General features: G+C 37.6%; 2 protein-coding genes across 7 annotated transcripts; one reads left to right on the plus strand and one right to left on the minus strand.

The window, feature by feature from the left end:
* The first annotated feature begins 140 nt into the window (after positions 1-140).
* Positions 141-20,608, plus strand: LOC102237935 (ras-related protein Rab-19-like). 6 transcript variants are annotated; one of them, XM_023350293.1, is made up of 12 exons: positions 550-579; positions 930-992; positions 1,302-1,415; positions 1,495-1,611; positions 1,704-1,778; positions 1,918-2,013; positions 2,544-2,633; positions 3,701-3,778; positions 4,007-4,090; positions 18,333-18,516; positions 18,806-18,909; positions 18,993-20,608. In XM_023350293.1, exons 5-12 carry the CDS (start codon positions 1,716-1,718, stop codon positions 19,185-19,187), a joined length of 894 nt encoding a protein of 297 aa, XP_023206061.1. In that variant the 5' UTR covers positions 550-579; positions 930-992; positions 1,302-1,415; positions 1,495-1,611; positions 1,704-1,715; the 3' UTR covers positions 19,188-20,608. The 6 variants fall into 6 exon arrangements, with proteins under 6 accessions (XP_023206060.1, XP_023206064.1, XP_023206061.1 ...); XM_023350294.1 differs by having other exon boundaries at positions 1,302-1,406; XM_023350295.1 differs by having other exon boundaries at positions 1,302-1,398.
* LOC102231496 (tetraspanin-8-like) lies at positions 6,562-12,883 on the minus strand. The gene is made up of 9 exons (XM_005799078.2): positions 12,414-12,883; positions 11,955-12,020; positions 11,207-11,320; positions 11,033-11,107; positions 10,864-10,962; positions 10,045-10,131; positions 9,496-9,555; positions 8,467-8,550; positions 6,562-8,350 (listed from the first exon to the last, which is right to left on the minus strand). Exons 1-9 carry the CDS (start codon positions 12,492-12,494, stop codon positions 8,246-8,248), a joined length of 771 nt encoding a protein of 256 aa, XP_005799135.1. The 5' UTR covers positions 12,495-12,883; the 3' UTR covers positions 6,562-8,245.
* Positions 20,609-20,674: the final 66 nt, after the last annotated feature.

The raw sequence follows: 20,674 nt of genomic DNA on the forward strand, positions 1-20,674 counted from the left end.
ATGTTGCAGAGTAAAATACTACGTCCTCAATATATTACATTTTGTCAGCATTGTTAGTTTAACTCAAATTATTCAAGTTATCCAAAGCACAGAATGCATAAGGGAACATTAGGGCAGCTGGAAGAGCTTCAAACACCAATAGAAGTCCCATTCGCTCTGTCCACATTGTATTCCACGACACACAATTCCTTCAAGAGAAAAACATAAAAAATGTATGCCAAGATCTTGTTGACGCTTCAGTAAATGAAGCGGCGTGAGTCACGAAGACAACAGTGGCGTCTTTTTGTGCCGTGGTCGAAAACATCCATCTTCCCGGATGTTCGCCATCTGTTTGAGTTCCAGAGAAATCTTTGTCCCAAATGGGGGAGAATATTTTGCAATAACGAAACACAATGACTTCCTTTCAAGTCTCCTCCCTTTGGGCCCAGCCTTCTATTTCTCCAACGAGAACAAGCTGTCCGAGTGGAAGTTGAGCTCATTCCAAGCTCTCTTTTGGGAGGAGAAGGTTGCAAAAGGAAGATGGGGAAAGTCAACGTTTTGCTGAAACGGAGTTATGTCTGCACGATAAGTGTGATAGCGGTAAGTCTTGTCTATTTACTAACAATTTATTTTCCTTTGCTGACAAAATTTACTGTAAGACCCAGTGGAGATTTCAGTACCTTTTATTGTATTATTTGGATTTTCAATTTACTTGGATTGTCTTATGTATGCAGCAGGCATATCTTTTTATCGGATACTGAAATTTGTTTGATGATCTAAAACACTTAAAAGTGACAAAAATGCTGAAACAGAAGAAATGAATGCGAAGATTTAAAATAAATCACGTCTCCCAACACAATTCGTTCCAATTCTTTGTGTGTTGTGTGTGTGTGTGTGTGTGTGTGTGTGTGTGTGCGTGTGCGTGTGTGTGTGTTTTGTTGTTGTTATAGATAACCGCTGTCCTCACCTTGGGAATAACCGTCTTCAGTCATGGAGTGCTTCTGGACGAGGAGGTGACACGCATGCAGAAAATCAAACAAATTTGAAGCTAAATTAGTTTTTTATGTCTTAAAATTAATGTGTGAATAATCTAGCAACAAATTCTAACTTTTGCTAAATTCACCTGTTAACAATTGGCTGTGTTTTATTGCGCCTTTTGGGGTGTTGGATTATTTGAATAATTCTCAGTCATGACAACAAGAAGGTTCCCACCTGATATCGGAGATTGCAGAACACTCCTAGGTCCAATATCTAATATGGTTATGCATGTTAAACATACTGAAAGTTGCTGATGTGAACTATTGCCACTATTGTTCCTTTAGTGTCCGAGCACCTAAAAGGAAAAGAAACACATTATCAACATGATTGGCGGATAAAAGTTGGTACAACAATTATTGATTTTCTTGAGTCCGAGTTGAGGTACAGAGGTACTTGAGGTACTAATCGAATGCATCATAAGTGCGCCAAAAGCAGATTTTTCACTGTTCAGAATATGTTGACATGTTTCATCTACAGGATGTCCATATTTTCAAGGGGATATATTCCTTGTATGGGATTTCTGTCATCCCTCTCCTCTTTGCCATCATTGGCGGGTTTGGTGTCTGGAAGGAGAAAAAGTGGGCTCTGATAGTGGTAGGTAAAACACAAACAAAAACAAAAAAAGGGAATGCTTTTTAGTGACGACAACAATCTTCCATTATCTGATGCCACTGTATGTTTGCCAGTTTGCAGTCGGAATGATCCTGGGATGTCTGTTCTTCATCGTTCTTGAAATATCCCTTCCATTTGCATATCAACAGGTACTACTGCTATCTGCATTCTCAGTTTGAAGCTTCATCTGCTGAATAGTCGGTAGCAAATCGCAATACGACTCTCGGTGTGACTCGATATCTATCCACCTCTCTCTTATTTCAGTCCTGTTTTTTTTATGTTGACTAGATGGAACTTATGGTGAAGAATAAATACCTCAGCTTGTTGCCTCTCTCAAATTTAAGTGAGAGTGAATTATCGGAACTGGACTATACACAGAGTGAGGTAAGTAACCCAATTTGAGTTTTACACCAAGTAAATAAATGAATCATTGGTCATTTTCAATTGTTCTTTCTTTTTGATATCTGTATTGCTTGGAATTGTGACACCTATTAATAATGGCTCATTAGACAGAATTCGCTCCACTGCTATGGTTACAGTGCTCCCCCCTTTGACTAGGACACTTCATTACTAAATACAAATGGGATTAAATTAATCTCGTTCTTCAAAAGTATACAAATAACCCAAAATGACGCATTTCTGCACATTCATTAAAAATAGAAACCCAAGAAATCCCATTTATGTAAGTATTCACACCCTTTGCTTAATTTTTAGAGAAAGGTACAGCAGGATGTATGTAGGATATTCATCATACATTTCATTGATAAATGGGGTCTAGACATTGTGCGACAACCTGCTTGCTGTTTCTGGGGTTTTAAGATAACGAAGCACTTCACCATGAGTTAAACATGTTTAGTTACATTTTCTAAACCTGAAGAAAATAATATATTTTGTTTTCTTAACTTTCTTCTCAGTTTCACTGTTGTGGGCTAACAAGTCTCGAGGATTGGGAAAACGACATTCCCGAATCATGCCAGTGTGACATGGACTCCTCTGATGAATGTGTGAGTGCTTGTCTGTCCTTAGTCCTTTTGTAGGAAATCGACTTCACTGTCGGCGTTAAAAGAAAAACAGTTTATATTCCCGTGAAGGAAAAATGTATTAACAATGTTTAATTAGATTTGAATGTACACTTTATGATGTTTTCATTAAAGGTTTGCACTCAGTTGCAGCTCAGCAGGACATATGCTCTTCTGACCCGCCTCAAATAAGTGAAGACCAGGGTGTTCAGCGGTTAGAAATGTTAGACATGGCTAAGGTGATAAGCCTAGTTTGTAGAAGTTCAGTTACTTGTATCTTGTTTAGCCCTCCGCAGAGAGGCCTTTTTTGGATAAACGCCTATTTGGACACAGAAAGAAAGTAGAAGTTATCTACTGTGTTTCGTTAGATAAACCTAAAAGGGTGTCTTATCCACAAGAAACACAGAGAATATGGCCAGAGTTGAGCTGTGAATGTGGATGCAACCCTGCTCAACTGAAACTTACCGATAAGTAACTTATAGATTTTTGCCAGGGGGTGTGGCTACGTAATGTGTGATGCATCCTATGTAGATGAGGGGACGTTCAGCCCCAAGTCAGAACTCAGCCGATTCCCACTGAGATGTGAGCTTTGTATGTTTTCTCCATTTGCAAATGTGAATTAAAGCTGTGTTTGTTCTCTCCTAAAGCTGAAGTTTGGTCTCGAATTTTGTGCAACTTAACATTCCTTTAGGCAGCAAAAAACTCAGCTTGGACATGGCAGCTTTGGCTGGTTAGCAAGAATTTACATCCCAGTTTCCATTGATTTGAAGAGCTCCAACATAGACTGTTCATCCATTTTTTTTTTTTTTTTTTTTGCTAATCTTTTACAGAAACTGGTAACTGAGAAACATGCAGTGAGATGAATCAGTTTGATATTTCTTGGTCCACTAGCGTTGTCCTTATGATGTGCTATCTATTTGTCGTCAGATTCTTCCTGTCAGAATATTATTTTTGTTAAGCTTACAGTAGCACTACTTATGTCTAATATATGGTAAGATTTCGAACTGTCATAAGAAATAATTTATTTCATCATTCATGTCTCCGTGTTGTAGGTTGATACTTATGGATCTATGCGCAACGATTCTGGACTGAATTTTTCGAATGTCAAGCCCATCAGGATTTATGCCAAGGTAACAATCAAAATCTTTGCCTGCTGTATTTCCAAGTTATGGTTTCTGTATATTCAGGAGTAAGAAGAACTTCGTCTGAAGATTCAGTTTTGTCTGTTTCTTTCCTCTCTTTTTTTTTTACCAGTAATTCATGAGATTTTCTTACAAGTCATATATTAAGGCTTTAACACTTGCGTCCTCTAAAAGCTACATGACAAGTTGTACTGACCAATCTTTCCCCCTTCCCAGCCATGTCTTCCCGTCTTAATTCAACTTGGGATGAGCCATGTTTCCATATTCATTGGCATAACGTTGGCAAAAACATTGCTCTGGGTAAGTACTATGCTCATTTTCATTTCTGCGTGATGTACATCTGTAAACAGATGAAATTGTTGCAAGTCATGTAGCTGCTAAGGCTTTTATTTATTTTTATTTTATTTTGCTGCCCCCTTCTGCCACTTTCAAAAATGGCAAAGACTAGTAAATAAAAAGCACCGCAAAGTAAAGAACTGTCTTTCTCCCATGTTTCCATAGTTACTGTCAGTCGGGCTGTGCGTTGCAGTTCTGTGTCAGCTGAATAAAAAGGTGGACACTCCAAACGTGGTGTACAGCCGAGAGGCCAAGGCAGGGAGTTATGACATTCTCAACGATGCTCAGGAACCGTCTTTGAAAACCGAATAATTCTGTTTTTCTTTCGCGATTCCCAAATATCGGGACAGCAATGTCAGCATGTATCAGTGCAACTTTATAATCAGTGGGGAGGCTTCTGGAAACCGTCTTTGCGTTTAGAGTGGTTTGGTTTGTACTTTTTTTTATTATTATTTTTATCTTTTGTTGATGTCTTTAACTTACAGGTGACTCATTAAAAGTGAATAATTTGTGCGTCTAATTTCATCACACAGTCGGGCGATACACGGTAATATATTTGTATTTATTTCTGTTCATTTTGATGCTTATGCATAACATGATTTAAAAAAAAACAAAACAAATTCAAATAATAAAAAAAATACACAAACCAATGAAAATAAACTGCAGAAATGTTGGTTGGATGAAAGTTCTGCGTTCAGGACTGTTTCCTCCACTGACCACTAGGGGTCCTCATGCTGGAGGACCACATTTGTTCCTTGGAAAACGTCACACTGTGTGTGTGTATGTGTCTCAAAAAAACCCCAAAAACTTTAAAATATTTTAACTGAGCCATACATGTTATACATATTGTTCCTCTGGAACTTAAATACTACAACACGTACAATGTTATAAACTTTGATTTATCTTTTTTCATAATACTGGTTGGGAATGATGTGACTTCACATTTTTTCATCTCCTTTTTCTAGCTTTTATATTGAATAAATAAAAAAATCACACCATTTATTTTGTGAATGCATGTTTTTCCTCCTCCACATTGTATATATATATATATATATATTTTAAAAAAGCCAACCTTTAAACAGTCGGTAACTACGTGTTACGTGCTACCAAGCCAACACACATATGAGCACATATTTAAAAGTCGTAATAAATCACACCACAACAAATTTTAAGCGAAAATCAAAGATCAAATTTTTATTCCTACTATTTACAGAACATTATTTAAGGTTCACACTGTAAATAAATAATAATAAATAAAAAAAAACAGTGACTGCATAAATAAAGTTGCCATAACTTTAAACAATGTACTGCATATCAGGCATTTATGGTTTAAGTGCACAGGTAGATGAATTTCATTTCAAAATGTTTAACCTCTTACTGCAGGTAGCTCGTGCAGAAAACTCAATACTTATGGTGGTGAGTTGTTCGAAAGTCTCCAGTGGAATTTCTGCTAGAAAGCTGATGACTTATTTCCCAACAAGAATCTCTCTAGAACCTCGGTGCAGGTCAGCATTTCTTTTTTTTTCAAATCAAAAGACGGTCTAACTGCATTTCTACTCCATGTGCAACAAAAACCAAGACATCTCTTCAATCGCGTTAATCTGATCAAACATCATTCACTCATTTAATGTGCTTTTTCAACAAAAAAATAACCTGCAATGACAACATTTCAGTTATATACAATGTGCATAACAAGAGGTCAAGACATTCAATGAGAAATGTGCCTCATTCTGTTGGTCTAACCTGATTATATATGCAAGAAATCCTTGATTATATTCAATAGAAGCATTTGTAAACACTGTTTTTAAAAAAAAAGTGCTGAAAGAAGCTTATAAATATTAGTAATTTCCAACGATTATTGTTCACTCTAATGCAGTTTCATGTGTGCTTAGGGGACAAAAAAAAATCATCTTTAACATAACTGGTTGTATTGCAGATGGCATGTTAAGTTAGAGTCTATTTTCAATCCACAGTGAAACAAATGGAGAAAGAAAAGACAGAAAGTGCATTGTGTGTGCATGTGGAGGTTTTATGTAATGTTCATCTGATTTCTATTAAAAAAAAATTTTTGCATATAATACAAGGACACGATTTTTTGTATACAGTGAGGTTGTTGAAAGCTGCTTAAGATGCACCAATCGGGCTTTTACTGTTCAATACCGATTCTTTTTTTTTATTATTATTTAAGACCAGACTTACTGATTCACATTAGGGATTAAACACATGAGCAAATCTAGTCCTGGTTCTTTGATAGAGGTAGTTCTTTATAGACTGAAGATGGCAGAAGTTCCTAATATTTTCAGGTATGCACTGAATGAAAGAAAAAAAAAATCTGATTTTATTTTTAGTAGTTGATCAAAATCAGCCAATGTAAATTTGTTGGTTTTGATTTTCTTGCTGCTCCATTAAAATTGACGAAACGCATTTCAGTGGGCTTTTTTTTTTTTTTTTTGGAAAGCCTAAACAACTTATTTACAGATTTCTGTTGACAAACCCTGACAACATAGATGAATAATTAAATTAGAGTTTTGCTGTCGTTTTAATTTTAGTAAAGGAAATCTGCCATTTTCAGTAAAGCATCTTTTTCGTTCTAATGTTTCTGCAGTGCCCTCTAGAGGGCTTTTCTTGCACGAACATGACAAAGGGGACGGAGGTATACAAATGTCAGTAGACGTAACAGTTCTTAAGCTTACCAAGAACCTTTTTGTGGGGAAAAAAATACTGCAGTGTTTTCGACAAAATGCTAGATAGCCTTTGAATCAACTGGATTGAGATAATATATTATATAGTAAGTATATACATACACATTTTTCATGGCAAAAATCTATATTTTTCCAGCCCAAATGTCCTTCCTTTTTAGCCCAGTTCGCTGAATATATGAAAAATATTTAAACAGGGGTCAGGCAAATCCTAAAAACCTAACCTGCAAAAAAAAAAAAAAAAAAAAGGATTATAAGGAAGAGAAGGAGGAGGCAACAACACAAACAGATAAGTAATTAGATAATGGATGAGTAGATGGATGGATAGCATTATCATGCCCTGGGGATGACAGACTGAGGTTTGGCTGGACGAACATATGAATGGACAAAGATTGTAGGTGGGGGAGCCTCAAAATGCGTTTCTCCGTTCTGGTTTCTAATTCAATGCTTTCTCTAACTAGGAAAATCCTGCTATACTTTTCCACATTTTTCCAGAATGTTGATACATATTGATTAAAAAAAAAACATGTTTTTAAGAAATTGGACTTAAACAAAGTTGTGACTTTCTTCAGAGTCACATGAAGCAAATAATACAGGGCATGTTTGTGCTTGATTAACACCTTAACCTCACTTCCTGTTTGGCATATCTACCTATAGCATAACGGCTTTGAAGAAAGGTTCTCCTTAGAGAGCACTTATGATCACGTTTTAGAGCTGTAGAGTTTATGAATCAACAGATTACAGGATTTCCAAAGGGTTTTCAAGCAGCTAAGTACATTTAAAATACACTTTTCTTCACCAAACCAAACATCATTTTAAGTCAGGAGAGCGCAGAAAGCCGCAGTCCTACTTTTACAGTTTTGAATCCCAGTTTTTATAACGAGCAGTGCCTACTGCGCTACTGAACACGTTAGAAACACTGAATTAATCTCGGAAGGTTGGAATACAGAAAATGAGAAAATAATCAATAGACTAGCGAAATTTCAAACCATTTTTGAACACATGAAGTAATAAAAAAAAAAGGGTAGTTATTTTGAACTTAAAAAAATATTAAGGGACATCCTTACATGTCCCATGGAGGGAAAAAAAAGCACCAGAAAAACAACTTACTTGACAAAATATTCTTTGAAAGCACAATCTTCTATATGATGGAAGCATGTAAAAGTGTGAATATCATGTAAATACAAGTAAAATTGCTTTGTTTTACAGCAGTAAGGCTTCAAACAGTAATATTATAATATTAATCTAACCATGTAGATCACTTTCAAACATCAGTTACATGCAGTAACATGTATAAAATCATAACATATATTGCTACAGCACATTATAGCCTGGTTATGGTATGCAGCTCCATGTGCCAATTCAAACCATGTATGCTTGTAGGAGTTGGTAAGTGTGTGTTTTAAAACGCACTGCTGCGCTAGAAAGCACCGGGAACATATCTGTTGGACTGGAGGAGAGCTATAAACTCCTGTTTCCTCTTGATCTGTCCCATCAGTTTGATGCTCATGGCGAGTAGGATGATCTGAGGAACAGAAGCAGAATGCAACCAAACGACGCGTAAGATTCAAGCAGCTACTCGCTAAGCGCTGAGCAAGGTAGTGGAAGTTTGATGTGAATGTGATCAAGTAAAAGCTTTACCCAGAATACTCCGCTCCCGAACTGTATAGCCATCACCAAGGAGAAGGCCAACTTCAATTCAGAGAGATAAATCGGTAGGCAAGGCTGCGGGATGAAACAGCACGGCAACATGAAAGGCTCAAAGCAGCAGGCGTAAACAGGATATTGATCTGGGTGTTGTTAATGTTGTTTTCCACTGTGTCCAATTACACCTACTGAAGTTCACTCGCTGGCTTTATTAGCTGCACCTGACAAGAGTGTTTGTCACACCGCACTCAAAAATCTGTTTACAGAGCGACAGCAAAGGTCAGCGGGAAACGGCCAGTTTGTTCCTCTTTTTGATCAACGGTCACTTAAATGTTAGAGGAAAGGCATAAAGGAGAAGACGGCGTGGAACTGGATGAGGCCAAAGCATCCTGGAATGAGTAGCAGCATGTGGGCTGATGTAAATCGATCATTTATCTAATGGAAAAAAATCTAAGTGGTTGCTTTTAGGCCTCCTGAGATCATTATTGTCAGCCTGTTTTGCATTATTTTGGTGTGGAGCTTTGATACATCCTGCCTTCTACCGACATATTAAGACTGTTGTAGCGCTGCCATATGCATCCCTTTGGGCATTGTCAGTATAAATGGCTTCCGTCTCTGGTTGTGTTGAAGATTTTCTGTCGCATAGAAACAGCATTTGATTAACTTCTTGTTTTATTTTGTTAAGATTTCCCTATTGTGGAATCGGTTAGACCTACTTCCTGTTTCATGGGTTTTACACCTGGCTTCAGTTGCTAATCAGCATACCTGTAGCGAATTTGCAATCATCATCTCCGGTACTTATTCTTCAGAAATTCAGCTGCACAACTGGATTTGTAAGGCTTGATTTTTTATTTTTATCGTTCCCTGTGTCATATTTTCATCACTCTTGCACTAGCAGCCCCATTTATTAAGACATAAGATTTGTCTGACACCTTTAAAAGCGATAGTAACTTCTGGGATAACACCAAACACTTACAGAATTGATGAAGGTATCTATGAAACTGTGTCTGTGTTGGATTTTACCTCTCGATAAACATACTGGTTCTTCGGCGCCCCGATGGTGGCGCTGCCCCGTAGTCGAACCTGGTTGAAAGACCAAAGATTAAGCTTGGTTATAAAATGAAAAATGCTAAATTTCAAATCCTCCTTTAATTGTTTTTCTTATCATTTTAAATGTAAATCAACTGCTCAGCAGGTAGAGTCTGTTTACGTCTTAAGCTGCAGCATGGTGCCACTTTCTTGTGTTTTTTTTTTTTACACTGTATAGAGTTCATGCAGAAGTCTATATTTGCAGGTGTAGTCAAAGTATTTTGTTTTTAGAGCAGTACTATGAAAGCAGGCTGAAAATGTCCTTTTTGTTGCGTAGAAAACTCACCTTAACGAAAAGTTGTGATATTGTTATAATTCTCAAGCCTAATTCTCTTAGTCTTCATCTTTAATATTACACCAAGAGACCAAAAACTGTGTGCTTTTGTTTTTGTAACCATATTCATTTTACAACGTGATGACCAAAAAATACATGAAATAATTGTGATTATGTTGCTAATCATTTAAAAGGTGGGGAGTACTCACACATTTTCCTGGATAGTGACAGTTGCAGGAGGCGGGGATGGATGCACCCCAGTCCTTGTACCCTTCAATGAGACCGCAGCATTCCAACTGGAACGGACACGAACCGGATTACGTTTGAACATAAAACGGAGCGACTTAATTAACAACTTGTGCAAAAGATTTTACAAGAAAGCAAAGTTTTAGCCAACTAGCAACTCGCTTTCTGGGATCTCTAAATGAAACAACACCCAGGCTTCTAACATCGGCATGTGAGGTTATATTAAAGTTAAATAACAACGTGAGTGAGTGGCTTTCCACCAGAGATGCAGTAAGTTCTTGTCACCACTGGGTGGCGATAGCAAAATTATTTAAAGTTCAGCTACTCTGTTTTAGTGACGCTGCTGTTCCTTTAGGTTTGCCTTTAAAAAGAGAGACCGTCAATATCAGTAATCTACATTTAAAATAACTTTCTGTAAAAAACAAAACCAGATGACATTAATTACTAAAATATTTCTATTTATTATAGTGACCTGAAAAAGTAAGCAGAATTTACAAGAATCCATTAGATTGATTTATCTTATATTAACTGTCTAAGTGGGTTGATAACTTTATTAAGAGTTTTCTTGAAAACTACTGATAAAGTTAGACTCATAATAAGAGGTGGAATTTTAAAAAAAGTCAGTCTGTCTAATAAAAGATTAATTCATTATAAATTTTTGAAACAGATTTTTACTGGAGGCCTCAATTCATGTGGAGCTAGTGTTCTTATTAGACCCAAGTTTCACAGAAATGTTAAAGAAAATATAAAATGATTATTAAACTATAAATTCTCTGGCTTACTTCCTCTTGGATGTTATGTAGCAACGTCCTGTTGGCTTTGTTCGGCGCCGTGAGCGGCATCATGGCCAGCAGCTTGGCCTCCTCACGGACAACACGTTTCTGAAGACAGACAGAGCTCTGACGAAAATGCTTGCAAAGTATGCAAACACGTGGGATTTAAACGTCGTACCTCATAAACATCTTGGTAACTCAGTGCCGTTCGGATAATTATTGTTTGACTGGCCGCCGCCATCCCGGCTGCGTACTGCACACAGACACACAGGCCGTTGAATACAACAATTATTCCTTCACAAACAGAAATTCAAAAACACACAAGGCGTTTTAAATTTTTTTTTTTTTTTACCAGAATCAAACACCATCTCTTCCCTTTGCAGGCCCCAAACACACCGAGCACAGACAGCAGCAGGCAGCCAACCTCGATCACATACATCATTGCTACAGAAATACTGGGAACCATCTGAAGACAAAAATAAAAGTGCATTTCAGTGTCTTGCAAAATGTTCATACTGCACAAATATATTTGCGTTTTGTCACATTGCAACACTAAATGTCATTGTTTTCCAAGGAAAATGATGTATGGTTACAAATAGTTTTTACAAGTAAGTATTTTTGAACCTCATCTTTGGTTTACGGTCTTTGGTTGTCTTTGGAAATGGAACTTATGGCTTTTGATTAACCATTGCTTTCTTCTTGCCACACTTTCAAATTTTCACTCGGTAGAAAGTTAAAACATGTTGAAAGTTTACTACTTCCCTTTTAAACTTCCCTTTTCAGGTTAGTCTGTCAGGTTAAATCCCCTAGAGATGGAGTTTATTATGTAAATGTCTACTATTTTGATCTGAACAGGCGCAGTATTTATATAGCACGATGAAGCTTCATAACCTAGGTTTTGAAGACAACTCAACATCTTCCTCTCAAATAGTTATTCCAGTGGGACAAAATAGAAATATTGCTTCCATTTTGCATTTGGATTTCATTAATAATTCCTCACCTGCCTTGTTAGCTTTTTTCAACCCTCAGAAAACGTATATTTGCTTAAAAGCTACATACTTACATATAATTTTAGCAAAAACATCAGAAGTATACCTTACCTTGCCAGTTTGTATGAGGTCCCTATGCCAAATAACAGTCATCCTCAACATGAAGAAACACAAAGCCTAGAAAAAACATAAACATTTATTTATTTTTTTAATTACTTTTGCTTTTAGATCATTTAAAGCAGGCTTAATTCAGGTTTCTGACATCTGAAATTACACATTACAGCTTATATTTTAAATCCTTCAAAGTTACGTTTCCTTGAACCCGCTGCTGTTCCTTCTTAAAGGAGCAGCGACGTATTTAGAACAGAATAAAAACAGTAAAAACCCAACCAATCAAAATATCGACCTGCTTGCATGTAACTCGTGTGACAAGCATTACCCCCTTCAAATGTATAATTTATTAATATAACAGTAGCATTTATGTCAGACAAAAAACATGAATTTATACATTTTAAGAAGACACCAAACAGGCCTGTTCGGGTCCATTCATAGCCGCTGGAATGCACTCACCATATGTACAGCGTTAGCGAAAATAAACGGCCTTTTCAGGCTCGTTTTATCCGCCACCACGACCACTGAGCTCTTCTGCATCCTCGCTGGTGACTCTTCCAGGCTTTAAAACGCCTCTCCTCCCCCCCTTTTTTTTTTTTTTTTTACATAAGAAGAAAACAGAAAGAAGCTTGCGGTGGAGACTGTAAGGGCATCTGTCGTCCGCATCCGCACAGGACGTCACTGCGATGTGCTGGATGCTGGCTCCGTGCTGCCTTCAGGTGGCGTCCGGAAAGTGTAGGAAATAATAGTGGTTATGAACAGCCCGGTTATTATAAAAGCGCATTAGCAAGGCTGTAACTAGGATTATAGCCATGTTAAGTAACTGAAATCTACTTTTAATTGCTTTTTAAGCTTTAGATATGATTTAATCCTATAAAATATCATTTATCTGAAATGTTTTGAATTCAACATAGTTTATTCTCCTGAAAGAAAATCATCAAAAAATATGGCGAATTGTAAATGATCTGTTCTGGATGTTTTACAAAAACCCCCGTACTTATTATAAATTAAATGTAATATTGGAACTCTAATAAATTTTATGGCTTTCTTTTCATCCCCGCACCAGTTCTGGCTGTGTCTTTTACTTTAAAAATCTTCAACGCCATCAATGTTTACACATTCAGACCAAGACACCAAGCTTCCACTGGTATATGAGTCATAATCCACTATCACTTTGTATTCCGTGAGTGTGGTCCAGTGCTTTCTTTCTTCTCCAATAAATCTCAGGGAAATCTTAAAATTGATAGGTATAATTTGGAGTAAAATCCATCGCAGAATTTTGTAAGTAGTTCAAATAAGCCCAATCATACTAGTTGTAACATTCTTTAATGTAATTACAGGTTAAACATGTTTATGTTAAAATACTTGTTTTGGAATTGCTAGTAAGGAATAGATAAATGAACGACTTAGCTCAGTTTATTTATTTAGCAGTCCAATCAAAATTATATCACATCACAATCAAATCTGGTTGACTATTTCATTGTAGTTGGTAAAAGGTCGTTCAGGCTGTCCAATACTGAATCCACCCGAAGCAAGCATGTGGCAACAGTGGAGAGGTACCACTCCCTTTTAACAAGAGAAGGCTACAGCAGAACCAGGCAATCGGGGTACAAAGAAAAGCAAAACAAAGCAATACAAGGTTAATGTCTGCACCCAGGATCTCTGTAGAAGAGCCTTATTAGCATCTTATTAGAAAAACCTTTAAAAAACAAAGGAAGGGTCAGGACTGTAGTGCAGCACTGATACTTTACCTTTAAAATGTTACTGGAAATGGTGTACCATTACTATTAGTAACTGTTTCAGTAACACGTGAAGCTTTGGATTTTGTTTCTTTTTAAGGACAATTGAAATCAGCAAAAAGATGTGGTAATTAACTTATCAAATAACTGGTAAAATATGGTTGGAATTTAACTTGTAGATCTACCCACATTTGAAGTGCCATTTCCTAAACCACTCCAGTTGACTCATTGCCTCACAAGTTAACCGTAAAACAAGTTGCTAAGAGGTGGCGCTGTACACTACTGCAACAGTCCTGAAAGGACGAGGGGGTTTGAGTAAGTTCACTGCCAACTGACTTCATTTCCCATAGTGCATCATTAGGTATGAGGCTTGGCTGGGTAGAGAGAACAGGTGGGGCAGGTTTCTATTGTTACCACAAGTGATGTGAAGAGGGCAGGACTCAGGTGAGGAAGAACAGGAAAAACGGATGGGAGAAACTCGGTGGGAGGAACTGTAAACGAATGTTTATGCGTGTAAGAGAGCGTAAGTAAGTGCCTGGGACTGCAGACTGCTATAAAAGGACACATCTTTAAACTATTACTAAAAGGAAGATTTTTAAAATTTTTATTCATATTTTTTTTGGGGGGGGGGAGGGATTACTGGAGCCCGTTTTACAAGGACTTAAAGGATGGGATGGATTTTTATGTCATTTGTTGCCGTGGGCAGTAAAGTGGGTCAACACCTGAGAAGGAGCTAAAAGGAGAAGCTGAACTGAGACCGTTTTTGTCCCGCTGAAAGAGCACAAGAGAGGAAGGACATACTAAACTTTCTGGGAAAACTAAAGAGGAAGAATGCATTACTGGACAGGAAACAACATATACATAGAAGCATTGATTTCTGATGCTTCTATTATATTAACCACAAACTAATTTGGTGATAAATATTCTCCTTAGCTGTTGCTGTTTGGAACATTTTTTTTTCTTTAAGCATCATTTTGGGCTCATTTTTATGCCTCGATTCAAGCGTAAAGATAACTCACCACCTTTCAGCTACCAAAGGTCAAACATTCCAAGAGATCTACAGTTCAGCTAAAGGAGGGATCATTTGCTCTACTCACACTGAAAACGACACACACACACACACACGCCACTGTACTTCCACCATGCAGGCACCGCCACCTGAGCACGATGACACTTTTGATTTCCTGTTTAAGATCATCCTCATTGGGGACACCAATGTGGGGAAGACCTGCGTGCTCCAGAACTTTAAGTCAGGGGTTTTCTCTGACAAGCAGCAGAACACCATTGGAGTGGATTTTACAGTGAGGACGGTGGATATTGAAGGAAAGAAAGTAAAGGTAAGCTTTCCTCATAGTGTGTGTTTTAGACATGCAGGAGACATTAATTGAGTATAACTCTGAAAATTACATCGGCAGAGACATAGTGCTGAAATATGTCAGTAAGACACATGTGAGCTATAATGGAAAGTAGAGATTCTATTTTTGGGGGTAGTTTTGTTAGTTAAAACAATTTTTTAAATTTAAACGAACAGCTCCCAAATTCATTTTCCCTGGGCTCCACATTTAGGAGGCCTCTTTTTCTAAGGAGTTTCCTCAGTGACAGAACAGCAAGTGGCAGTGGCAGTTTGACTCGGTCCAAAACAAGCCCGACAGGCTGCTGGTATGAAGAACCGGTCCATCAGGTTCCTCCTTTTGTGCCTTTGTAATGGCACAAGTAGATCTTGGACTGATCACTCATGTCCTGCTCTTGCTCTTAAAAAGGAAGTTGTTCATTTTAGAAACTTTCATTGGTTTTGCATACAAAAAAATATAAAAAACATACCTTTTCATAGTGTTTTTTTTAAATGTTGCTATTGTTCAATGTGTTTCATTGAGATTTTATGTGTTAGATCAACTTTCCTAAAAAATCCACACAGCACAATACCGCCTGCACCATGTTTCACAATGGGGATAATGTGTTCAGTGTGATGTGGCCAGCGCATAACTATACATGCTGCTGTGTCCCCTTCATGACTTTTGATAAACTTTGTAATGTTTAGGTATATTAGGGTAAAGAGAGCTGAAAACAAATCCACACCCGTCTTTTCGTGTAAAAAGGTTGAAAAAACACTGATTATGTTCCTCCCACTTTACATTTTACATTGCTTTGTATGATCTATCACTTACATTTAGTACTAATTCATTAAGTTTAAAAAGGATGAATACTTTCACAATGTATTTGCAAAATAGCTGTATGTGTAGACAAGGCAGTCTGTGATGAAAATTTGGGAGTGTTTTCCATATTTAAAAATTTGATCTTATCATTGCAAAGAAAACATTTTCACCATCAAAAAGCATGTTGGTGTAAAAATAGAGCAATATTTTATTTAACAACTATGTGGCAAAACAGGTGGAATATGGCAAGTCAATATAAATTAATGAGTTTGAGTGGCTTAAATTTGAGACATCTGGATGCATTGCATTGCATTCCATACAAATTAGTTTCGTTTCACCTTCTACAAATGTCACTCTGCAATTTCTCCCCCTTTAGGTTCTAATAAGTTGAAATATACACGAACTGCCAAGATCTTGCTGTTCACATGAGTCATTATTTTTGACTGCTCATGTGTCTGTCTTCGCTCAACCCCAACAGCTATTTCCTGCCTGAGGCTATGTCTGTGAAGTAGTTTTTGCAGCTGACACTGCTATGTTTCTTCTTTTTTTAAAAAAAACCTTATTCTACGTACAAAGGAAAGCAATCAGGTTTTTATTCCACCACTAAAATACATCTTAGACTAGTCAAACCTGCATTTACTTTCGGAAGACATTTGGAAACAACACTTCAGTTCGGTTCTAGCTGCTTTGAATTAAATGATAACTTGTCTCCACTAAGTTGTGGTGTATTGGAAGGGGCTGGCCCGTTGAGTCTACGCTGGTTGCTACAAAGGTCTCCTAAATCCATGTGGAGTATTCTCAGAGATATGTTATAAGGGCTTGGGATTCTCCACAGGGAAATCAACAGGCGTCTCCTGCCTACCATGTATGTGTTTGTTGCTAAGGCCCTCTGTAGTTTACAGGCTACACATATTGTCTACATATAAAATTATTAACTCAAATGCCCCTTTATTGGGGATAATTTTCACAAACTCAAAGCAGCATCTCCAATATCCTTGTATGCTTCCTGAAGGCCTCAAGCTTCTCATTATCTCAGTAGTGATCATTAAACTCATTAAAGAAGGAAGAACAAGGTTTCAGTTAACGTTTATGGATCAGATCATAATAAATAAGTCACATGGTCATCGCCAGTTCCAAAATCAGGCAACTATAACACCCCAGATGACAAGAAGCGCATTACATATTTTGTCAAATCTTTATTTATGTAACAAATTTTAACCGGAGCAACATTTGCCTCACCGTTGTGTGCAGCATAAAGTTATATTTAGTTTTTCTACAACAGTTTTTCTTGTATAGTGAGGAGCATTGTCCTTTTGCATCACTGACAGTTTACCATATGGTAGAGGAAGTTAGTGTGACACTTCCTGTCCTTGCAATCATTTACGTTTGACAGGTAAAGTGGTCTGGACTCAGCCCAGGCCCGTATTTTGGGTCTGGGTTTGTTTGTTTCTGTTTGACGCCATGCAGCACTAACACTCTCATAAAAATCAACACACAATTATTTTCAGGTTATTATTTTTGGCTTCCTTTAAGTTACCGTAATAAAAGAAAAAAATAAACACAATTAAATTATAGCGTCTCATGTTTGTTTGCCAACATCGTTCAGTCACACTCACAAAAGTAAAAATCTCCTTAAATGGTTTTCATGACACTAACTCTTGACCCTTTGCTCCCAGCAATTTTTTTTTTTTAATGACGACATTGCTTTGGGTTTAAATGGCACAAAAAATTTCCTATTAAAGTTAAAATTGAAAAAGATCTCTTTATGTGGGTAACATTTTCTTGGGTGGATTACATGGACAGACTCTGTCTTTCAATGCTTTAGTTGGCTAAAATTTGAGCCTACGGAAAGTTCTGCATCATTTTGCGGGGTAAAGACAGATGAGATTTAACTGACTCAAGACTGTCACAAAACAATCTCTATGATTTAGGCCAATTTAAAATTGTAATTTTCTAACTTCCCGGAGCAGCAATCTGTGCCAACACCAGCTTCTCTGTAATGTTTCTGCTTCCTGTTCCTGTTTTTGGGAGTTAGGTTGCTTTGTCCTTCATCCTTGGCAGCCCCCCCACACACAGGCACTAATGGGAGTTCATAGATTTCTGGGAAGTTCGGTCCTCGCCCTAAATGATACACAATTCATTTAGGGAGAGGACCCTAAATGAAATGTCCTCATAATTGTCTTTGACAAAATGGTGAAACTTTGCAATAATTTTAACTCTTTGTAGTGAAATCAATGTGAAAACTGTTTGCTTAAAGGCATTGCTGATTGATTTCCCAATATGCATTGTGTTAATGTAAATTTCAAACCACCAGATGAATGACTTTTTTGTAAAAAATAAAATAAAAATTATCCTGTTACATATTTACTGTAATATTAGGAGCCAGAATGAACCACTTGAAGTTTTTTCATGATTATTTTCTATTACATGAAAGCCTTATATGAGCGTGAACTTACACTTGGACGCATTATTTCTGTGTGATACAGATGCAGGTGTGGGACACAGCAGGTCAGGAGAGGTTTCGCACCATCACTCAGAGTTACTATCGCAGCGCTCATGGCGCCATGATTGCCTATGACGTCACGCGAGGCTGCACCTTTGATTCGGTGGACCATTGGATCAAGGAGGTAGAGCTGTATGGAGCTGCCAATGTACTCTTGGTGCTAATAGGTGAGTTGGATTTTGACTTTTGTAGCAAATAAAGACACTATGCATGTACAGAGCAAATCGATTGATTCTGACCTATTACTTTTTATGCACTTGGGTAAAAATATACCATGCCACCAAGGTCCGTATCTGTTTACTCTAAAAGATAGGAAAAGCAAGAGAACATGGCATAACAAAATGATTTCAAAAGGCTGTTTGAGTGCTTGATCTTGAACCATACATGCTTGTCAAGCCCAAACGTCAGCAGGATTATCTGTGCTGCCAAAATGGCTTTATGTCCGTCTCCATTTAGGTAACAAATGTGACTTGGAGGAGGAACGGGAGGTTCCATTTGAGAAAGCTTGCAATCTGGCAAAAGAAAGAGGCATACTCGCTGCTTTGGAAACATCTGCCAAGGTAATGCATACAAACACGACTTAGAGTCTGTAATTGTGGTTGTTTTTTATTTGTTATTATTTAAAGCATTTCCTCTTTTACAGGAAAGTCAGAATGTGGAGGAAGCCTTCTTGATGATGGCCAGGGAGCTGCTGTCTCGTAACGGCCTCAACGTCCAGCAGGATGAAGTTGAGGGCAACAGCATGCCTCGGATCCTCCTCAGAGAGAACTCTCGGCCAATCAATGTCAGCATGGGCCCCTACGTTCCACCAGAGAAAGAGAAGAAGTCGTGTTGCTGACGCAGAGAAACAGTGACTGAAGATGCTTGAAGGGTTTTATTTATCGGGATTGCTGATGAATGAAAGAGAGCAGAAGAATTCCTGGATGAAGATCTGTGACGTCGAGGCATGATGTACTGAGCATCTGCCAGAAGGCAGATGTCAAAGAGATGGTGAAGAAATGTTCATTGTATCTGATCTGAGAGGAATGCTGATGAGGCGCCTTCACCGGAAAGATCTGTGATCAGTGTTCAGGAAACGCTACAGCCAAACGATCTCCTTTCATATCAACTGGTCCATGATGCTAATATTTTTCTAAATTCAAATAGTTTAAAGCAAATACATTTACACCATTGGAAGACTAACGGTGTGCTACGTGCTTGGGGTTGTTTTACGGTGCGATTTTGTTAAAATGAAGTTTAAATGATTTTGAAAGAGTTTTTTTTTACCTATGTGGTGTCTCTTAGTACACTGTGGATTTAAGTTTCCAAAACGGCTTGCCGTACGCAAAGCTGCTGTGAAATATGTCTGAATTGATTTCACGACACAGCTGCAAAAAGCTGTGAAAATCAAAATGCCATATTTGATTATGAGTAGCTTTCAGCTAGCTCTTTCAGCCTATCGGGAAATTCTGACCTCTGAGGACAAACCTGACGTTTCTAACCCATTGAACACTGAAAGGACACTGTCTGAACACTAGATGGCGCTGTGCTGCAACCTCATGATCTGTAGTTGCTGTTAGGGTTGCCTTTGCCTTGCATACAAAAGGGAAACGTGATTTGAAAGAAAAATAAGCGTCCAAACACAAACAGTTTGTCTCAAAGCCATTTTCTGGAAAGGATATAGTGTATTATTACAATAAGGTTATTACACTAGAAGAAGAGGTTATTACTTTTCTGAGGCAGTCATCGGTAAATTTAGCCTTGCTTAAGAGATTCATACGTCTATAAATATTTGCTAGATTTGGCCATGTTTCATAAAAATAAAATTCAATCTTTCTCTTGGGAGTGTGGTTGTATCATAGACCAACTTGATTTGTAAATAAAAAAAAATGATTTTTTAAATGATTTTTTTTCCCCTTTTGTACAACTTTGTGTTGGCCTGTCATAAAACGTGTAAAACCATTGGGGGAAATTTCATACTTTTGGCGACTGTTGCTAATATCCACCAGTATGTGCTGGGGGGGAAAAAAATCTTCTCCCTTTCCAGCAGGCATTTAATGAATCATGTCGGGCTTGGCTATGAAATCATTTTTGTGATTTTGATTAATACACTAGTTAAAAGTGGAAAATGGATTTGAAATGTATCCTTGAGGCAGAACTACAGTAAGTACCGGGATTCAGAGGCCAAATGACACAAAAACCTTGTTTGTAATAGACCTAATGTTTCCGTAATAATTCCTGTGCAGTATCACATCACTATAATAAATGTTCTGATGGTCAGTCTGAGTAGAGCTCTAGGCAAATTCTCAATAATGTCCTTGTAGGACAAGCTGAGCCAAAATCAGC

Source organism: Xiphophorus maculatus, chromosome 17, assembly GCF_002775205.1.
Source record: "Xiphophorus maculatus strain JP 163 A chromosome 17, X_maculatus-5.0-male, whole genome shotgun sequence".
Classification (NCBI taxonomy): Eukaryota; Metazoa; Chordata; class Actinopteri; order Cyprinodontiformes; family Poeciliidae; genus Xiphophorus; species Xiphophorus maculatus.